Source organism: Triticum urartu, chromosome 5 (assembly GCF_003073215.2).
Source record: "Triticum urartu cultivar G1812 chromosome 5, Tu2.1, whole genome shotgun sequence".
Taxonomy (NCBI): domain Eukaryota; kingdom Viridiplantae; phylum Streptophyta; class Magnoliopsida; order Poales; family Poaceae; genus Triticum; species Triticum urartu.
This window is the reverse complement of record NC_053026.1, coordinates 638,910,144-638,917,857: the sequence shown is the minus strand read 5'-3', so window position 1 is coordinate 638,917,857 and position 7,714 is coordinate 638,910,144. Positions and strand designations below refer to the sequence as shown.

Here is a 7,714-nt window from a genome sequence, read left to right as displayed (position 1 = left end):
CTTTCCACGGTTCCCGCACGACGAAAAGGCGCCGAGGGAAGCGAGTGAGTGTTGTCCGCTTTTGGCGCACAACGGCTGCATACATATATTTTTCGGCCGGTGGACCGCCATGATCGATCTCTGCCGTTCGCCGGGCAATGCGCATGGTCACCGCCGCACCGGCGAATATACTAATCTTGGCGGGGCGAGAAACGAGGAACTCGATTGTTTTGTTTCCCTTCAGGCCTCCACGAGCACGAGCGTGGCCTTGGCGCGCCGCCCGCATGCACGGCATGCATGCATGCATGGAACCTGGTACGTGACATTCTTTTCCGGCCGTGGATCGCCGTGGTGCGCACCGGCCGGTCGCGCACCCACGCGGGCGGCAACTAGCCAGTGGCCACCCACTCACACACACGGTTGTTCCCTGGCTCTTTTTGTCACATCACGCGCACGTACGTACCAGCGGCGATGGAATGGCGCCACACAGGCGAAAACACTACTCTCTTTTTTTTTGAGAAAGGAGGATATGTCCCCGACCTCTGCATTTGGACGATGCATATATCTATTTTATTAATTATTCATAAAGACACCATCATCTTGGAAACACCTGTCACTACTCCTATCCCCTTGATGAAGGGGTGCCGAATGTCCGAGCCATACCAAACAGACAACGCACCAAAGGCTAGCATCTAAAACCGGATGCCCCATCCAAGCCACAATGCCGGGACTGAGTCATACATCGGCCCGACGCATTCTCAGAGGCCGCCGCCGCCATCTTCCACTGATCCATCTCCAGAGTAGGTACTGACACACCAACCTTGTCAAGCCTGCCGTCAACGCCACCACGGCGTCAGACAACGCCATTGTTCTGCGTATATCCATCCATACGCGCCCGTTGCTGAAACTCCACCGCACCATGCCGTCAGGATCCGCCGCCAGCCTTGCAATAGATGTAACACCCCTCCTCCTCTTGTCATCTTCAACCAGCACTTGCTCCAAAATGATGCCCCTAGAAGAGAGAACAACACCGAAGGCGCCGTATTGTCCAATCCGGTAGACCCAGATCTAGGGTTTCTCCCGAAACATCCTGATCGAGTTGACGTGACCTGCAACAATGATGCCTCGAGAAGAAAACGACGCCGGAGACGCCGCCATCGTCCACCAAAACCACAGTCAGGCACAGTTTTCACCGGAAGCCGCATCGTCCTGATCTCGCGGCTGGCTGGAAGCCTAGAAACACCCGAAGCTTCGCAATGAAGACGTATGGCGCCACCGGTTCTCTAGCGGAGATCCTCCATCCCCTTACCGGAGCCCTCACCGCGCCGCCGACCATCCACATGAAGAGTTGAGTTAACGACTGATCTGGATGGGATCCAGATTCGCGGCTGCCGCCATGCCCACCATTGCCCGCGGATCATCAAGGGTAGTGTGGCTGCCGCGCGCCCTGGCTGCTGTGCGCCACGCTCCAGCCGCACCAAGAGATTGCCGCCGCGACCATATCCCGGTTCCTTCGACGCTGGGCCCGCCGCCGCCGCGCAAGGGTCTCTGGCGGCGCCCCTGGGTAGACGACGCGAGGGTCGGGATGTGCCTTGTCATGTGTTTGTGCGAGGGTCGGGATGTGCGTTATCGTGTGTTTGTCCAAAACAGTGAAACACTACCACCACTCCATCCACTGGAGCGCACGAATAGAATGCCACGACCGCACGAGCGGCTACCTAGCTTAGCTAGCTAGTGGAGTCTTCCCCGCATAGTATTCCACTCGAGAATTTCATCGACGCCGGAGTCCAATCCGCGTTCGTGCGATGCGTCCACGCCACGGTAGTCGGTAGGTGAAGAAAGCTGCCTCCCTCCCGGCCACTCACCCACCAACTCTCCCTCCGGTCAGCCACGCCTCCGTGCTTATAAGTAGCGCCACGCCCGTGCCGAGTTAGGCAGCGACCGAGAACCACCACCGCCACCTCGCCTCGCCTCGCCCACAAGCAATCCCACCATCACCGGCTCCATTTTTCAACTTCGCCGCCCGCCCACGCAACAAGAAGAAACCAAGGCAGCCAGCATGTGGGTGACGTCGATGCCGCAGGTGTGGGACGAGGAGGCGAGGAGCCGCAAGGGCGACGACATGATGTCGCCGGCGCCCGCGGCCGCCATGCTGGGGTCGCTGGCCGGCTGGCTGTCCCGCGCCGCCGACCCGCCCGCGCCCAAGCTCTGCGGCTCGCCGGGCGGGCCCCCGGTGACCGCGCCCCGGGTCTCCCTGCGCGACGGGCGGCACCTGGCCTACTGCGAGAGCGGCGTTCCCAAGGAGCAGGCCCGCTTCAGGGTCGTCTTCTCCCACGGCTTCACCGGTTCCCGCGAGGACAGCGTCCGCGCCACCCAGGTACCGTTCACCTTCTGTGCCTCTAGCTAGCTAGCTCCGGCTAGCCGTCCGGCGTCGCATGTCTAGTTTAATCTCTCTCCGGCGCCGGCCGATTACTTACTATAATAATGCATTAGTCTCCGTTTGATCGGGTCAGGAACCCAATCCAACTGTGCTGTCATTCACAGCTAGCTACTACTAGCATCCAACTGATTAAAGTACGGTTATCTGTGGCCGAACTGTACGAATGATTGGCAGCTCACTTGGCCGCGATGATAGATATGATTTAGCGCGTACGCTAGCTAATGCTTAGCTGACGGGAAACCGGCCGTGTCCGCGGTGATGGAGACGGTCGCCGTCGGTGCATAAAGCTGAAGAATCAAATGAAGCTGGACGCACGTTGGGTTGGGTGGGAGATCGAATCGAATCAATTCTCTTGTTGGCTCGTTCGTTGGGTGAGCCAGCGCGGTCGCCGATGGCAACGGGCGGGCACGTATGCGCCCAACTCCCCGGGAAAAAGTCGTTGATGTTTGGTGGGACTTTGTTCCTTAGGCAGGTCGAAGTCATTTCTCAATTTGAAAGCGAGGCCAGAAGAAAGAAAGAAAGGGCTTAGCCACCTTAAGCATCCCGTCATCTGCAGCACAGTGATGAACCGATGATAAACATTTTGGTTCAACAAACACAAGAAAAGGACGTGCTCGGTGGCCGACTAATACGTGTTCCAAACTGCCACTGGCCAGAGGCAGGGCACGTCCCTGTTGAGCCAGATAGGTGCAGCGTGTTCCTCTTTGCGTCCCAGCACAGCACAGCACAGTACATCTTCTAGTCTAGTACAGTAGTAGGAGTATATCACTGTCCGTATCCGCACACGTTGCCGTCTGCATGAACGGGCAGAGAGGCAAGCTGTTGAGCCTTAGCTTTCCGAGCTGAGCAGAGCCCCACGTAACCTTCTTCCGTGTCTTTGGCCGGACTGTTCAAAGATGGAGAAGTAGCAGTTCTATTCTGGACGGAGTCTCAAGGATTCGAACCGGCCGGTCTGACTCAACCTGTTCGGTGCGGTGTGGTAGGAGCACAGATTTGTCTGTCGGCGTGTGGTTGGAGGAGGAGCAGCCGGCGACGACCAGGGAAAATAAAGATGCCAGCTTTGCTCCCCACCTCCCCCAGCTTCATCTCCTAGACACGACGGTGACCTGTGAAATCCCGTGGAACGCGTGGAGGAGCAACAATTAATGGCGGCCGCTTCACCGCGACCGAGGGTGGATCTCATCTCCCCTCACACGTGACCGTTTTTGAGTTCAGGAGAGCCGATACTACGTCATACTCCTCCCTCCCTCCCTCCCTCCTAGTAGTGCCCAATTAGGAGGGGAGGCGGCCGGCAGCAGGGAGGTCCACTCCACCCCATCCACCGCGCCAGCCCGGCAATGGAGCTGCTGTGCAAGGCGCCGGTGCTGAGCTGCGGCGCCAGGAGGGTCCGGGGGGGCGGAACGGGATCGCCCATGGGCCCGCTGGCGGGCGCGCTGGGGAGGTGGATCTACGGGGCAGTGAAGCCGCCGCCGCCGCCGCCGCGGATCTGCGGGACGCCCGGCGGGCCCCCGGTGACGGCGCCCAGGGTCCGGCTCAGCGACGGCCGCCACCTCGCCTACGCCGAGTCCGGGGCGCGCAAGGAGGACGCGCGCTACAAGGTCGTCTTCTCCCACGGCTTCACCGGCTCCCGCCACGACACCATCCGCCCCTCGCTGGTCAGTACACGTCGGTCCGCGCTTCCCCTGCGCTCCGCTAAGCTACCCTGTAGAGCGACTTCAGCTTTAGCCGCCGCGACAATGGCGAGCATCAGAGCACGTGTAGGCTTCCAAACCGGGAGATTTTGTTTCCAGCGGATTGGATTGCCGAATTGGGGATCGTCCGCTGGAGAAGATCATACTAGCTTTTTTTTTGGATGTTCTTAGAAATTGTCATGTTGCTATTCAAGGATGCATAAATTTTGCAATCTGGCTGGTCAGAGGATTCAGAGCAAACATTTAGGCTTCACAAACTGCATTGCAATGCTGGAATTTCGTAGTTGATTAGTAGCACTTGAGTAGTACTTTTCTGCAGAACTCAATCCTACTATTTCAATGGCATTATTTAAATTCGGATTAGTTGGTGCCCATCTGTTGGTTCCTCTGTTTTTTCAGCTTGACAAATACTCCTACTACCAATGCCATTGTTCTCTACTTGACCATGACCATGTCATATATAGGCTGAACGTTTCCTCTGAAGACCTTTTCTTTCTGACGAAACAACACGTGTCCTTATTAGTTGCCGACAAGAATGAAGATTTCCTCATGTTATGCAAGTGCTGACTAATTCTTTGTATGGAAAGTTCCAACTAGATAATGAGCATATTTACACTCTGATGCTTACTTTCCAGATGTCATATGCTGCTCATTCACTTCGCATTTTGTCTCGGATGCTAACGTGTGAACCTAAATGTTGGTTTTCAGGAAGTGGCTGAAGAGCTAGGCGTGTACATGGTGGGTTTCGACCGTGCCGGATATGGCGAGAGTGACCCGAACCCTAACCGATCTGTGAAAAGCGCAGCGCTCGACGTCGAGGAGCTTGCTGACGCACTAGGATTAGGCCCTAAATTCTACGTGATCGGCATCTCCCTTGGCTGCCATGCTGTCTGGGGCGCCCTCAAGTACATCCCTGAAAGGTAAACAGCGCAGTGCCAGTCATGCCAGAGAACTCTGCTCAAGACCAAGCAGCTAATAACTTGTTTGTGGCAACATCAGTGTTTGATAAACGGTGATCACTCTGTGATGCAGGATTGCTGGAGCTGCAATGATGGCTCCGGTGGTGAACTACTGGTGGCCGGGCTTCCCTGCGGATCTCGCCGCGGAGGTGTACAACAAGCAGGAGGTGGGCGACCAGTGGGCGCTGCGTGTGTCACATTACGCCCCTGGCATCCTCCACTGGTGGATGGATCAGAGCTGGCTGCCCACCTCCACCGTCGTGGCCGGCACCACGCCGCTCCCCAATAAGCGCGACGCCGAGATCCGCGCCAAGCTCAAGGCCGATGGCACGTTCCAGCAGGTCTACCTCAGCTCCACCATTGTCATCACTACTGAACAGCAGTGCTTATGATCTTACCACCTAACAAGATTTCTTTGATCTTGCAGAAGATGGAACTGGCAACACAGCAGGGCATCCACGAGTCGTACTACCGCGACATGATGGTGATGTTCGGCAAGTGGGAGTTCGACCCGATGAGCCTGCCGAAGCCGCCTTGCCCCGTGCACATCTGGCAGGGCGACGAGGATGGCCTGGTGCCCGTGGTGCTGCAGAGGCACATCGCCAGCCGGCTCAGCTGGGTGAACTACCATGAGCTCCCCGCGACCGGGCATTTCCTGTCGCCGGTCCCCGGGCTAGGTGACACCGTTCTCCAGACCCTTTTCGGCAATGCTAAGCAATGATCAGCAGCAACAGCAGCTCTGAACATACTACGTTGCTGAAGTATAGCGTTCTTCGGGTGCATTGTTTTATTCTAAGGTGGTCAGGTTATCGCTGATTAGCGACGATGTTATAGGTGAAATGGTGGTGTAACATCAAGTGTTTTTTGTGGTGGAAATCGCGCGGCCAGGATGTGCGCGCAAAATATGTAATTGAACCTTGGAAACGAGAAAGTAGTGGAACTACTATACCATGATGATCTTACCTTTTACTCCGTTACTTATTTCTTGGATATATCTTGCCTTCCTGTTTCTGGTCTACCAAGTGTCCACAGGTTATCCTCCCTGGATCAAGAGGAGGCGCGAATTGAGGGACACAAAGAGTTGATTACTCATATTACCAACTTTTTATAAAAACTTTGGACATCCTGATATCACTTCTATATCTTTATATCTAGAGGATCCCAGAACTATACCTTCTGAAGCTGTAGAGAAATTAACTGCAGAGTTTTTCATGGAAGAAATAAGATGTGTTGTCGTTAGTATGGCACATAATAAATCTTCTGGACCCAATGGTTCTACTGTTGAATTCTATCAACATTTTTGGGAACTGGTCAAATTTGATCTTAAAGCTCTTTTTGATGATTTCCAGAGGTGATTTGGATATATCTAGGGTTAGTTATGTGATTATCATCCTAATTCCTAAAACTAAGGACGCTAATCAAAAAAAATAAAATTAGGCCTACCAGCCTGTTAAATGTGAATTAATTTTTTCACTAAAGTTCTTATGAATAGGCTAAATGGGGTTATTGGAGAGATAATTTCTCCCATGCAAACTGTCTTTGTCAAGGGGAGATATATTATGGATGGAGTGCAAATTTTACATGAAGCTGTGAACAATATTCATGTGAAGAAACAAAGCGCTCTGATTTTTCAAGGTTGACTTTAAAAAAGCCTATGACAAAATCAAATGGGTCATTGTCATGCAAATGCTTAAAATTAAAGGTTTCCTTGGTAAATGGATTTACAGGGTCATGCACACTATTAGAAGTTGGGATGTTGGCATCAAAATCAATAATAAATGTAGGTTATTTTTTCCCTACTCATAAAGGTCCGAGGCAGGGGGATTCTTTGTCCCCTCTGATGTTTGATCTGGTTGCTGATGCTTTGGCCATGTTATTAGACATGGACAAAAAAAGTGGGTTGGTGAAAGTGTTGATGATGGGACTAATGTGTTGCAATATGCGGATAATACCATCATCCTTTTATAGATGATTTTGAGAGTGCTCATAATCTAAAATTCATTCTATGTGTTGTTTAAACTGTGTTTATAACATCCTCTCCCTCGGCCATTTACCTTTTTTTAATTGACTTAACTTGATTCTTCTACTTATTCTTTTATTCTTCTATTTTGAATCCAAAGAAAGAGTATACAATTCATTAAATAGTTTTTAAATTCTTCAATTAAGCAATAAAAAATGGAGATTTTTTTAAAGAATACAATCCTTGTTGAATTAGAGAATATTTTGCTTCGAAATCTTTTCATTTAATTAGCCAACCCCACCTTCTTTCTATGCTCTGAGTTTTTAGGCCTGGTTTAGCTTGGGTACCCCTTTAAATTGAATGTATGTTTTAATAGATGAAATCTATGCTGAACTATTCACTTGTCCTAGGGGCTCCATGCAATGAGATATCTAGGGCTACCAGTGGATGACAAAAGAATCAGAAATAAGCATTGAAAATACCCCGAAGATAAAATTGAAAACAGGTGTACTAGCTGGTCATTTAAATATTATTCTTGATGCAAAAAAATTGAACATCTAAATATTTGCCATGTTAAAAAGTCCTATATTAAGAAAGAAAAGGGGAAAAACTTATACCAAGGTAAGAACAAAAAATATTAGGCCTCGAGCTATGGCCCTGCGTGTTGAGGCCCAGCTCCGGCCCT

General features: G+C 52.0%; 1 protein-coding gene across 2 annotated transcripts; it reads left to right on the top strand.

Annotated features, from left to right (window-relative positions):
- Nucleotides 1-1,896: 1,896 nt before the first annotated feature.
- Nucleotides 1,897-6,038, top strand: LOC125511481. Of its 2 annotated transcripts, none has more exons than XM_048676866.1 (4): nucleotides 1,897-2,356; nucleotides 4,819-5,030; nucleotides 5,143-5,410; nucleotides 5,497-6,038. In XM_048676866.1, exons 1-4 carry the CDS (start codon nucleotides 2,039-2,041, stop codon nucleotides 5,788-5,790), a joined length of 1,092 nt encoding a protein of 363 aa, XP_048532823.1. In that variant the 5' UTR covers nucleotides 1,897-2,038; the 3' UTR covers nucleotides 5,791-6,038. The 2 variants fall into 2 exon arrangements, with proteins under 2 accessions (XP_048532823.1, XP_048532824.1); XM_048676867.1 differs by lacking the exon at nucleotides 1,897-2,356 and adding an exon at nucleotides 2,452-4,074.
- Nucleotides 6,039-7,714: the final 1,676 nt, after the last annotated feature.

Coding starts and splice junctions, on each gene's coding strand:
- LOC125511481 (XM_048676866.1), top strand. CDS start 2,039: ATGTGGGTGACGTCGATGCCGCAGGTGTGGGACGAGGAGGCGAGGAGC. Junction 5,031..5,142: donor CTCAAGTACATCCCTGAAAG/GTAAACAGCGCA, acceptor TCTGTGATGCAG/GATTGCTGGAGCTGCAATGA. Junction 5,411..5,496: donor CCGATGGCACGTTCCAGCAG/GTCTACCTCAGC, acceptor TTGATCTTGCAG/AAGATGGAACTGGCAACACA.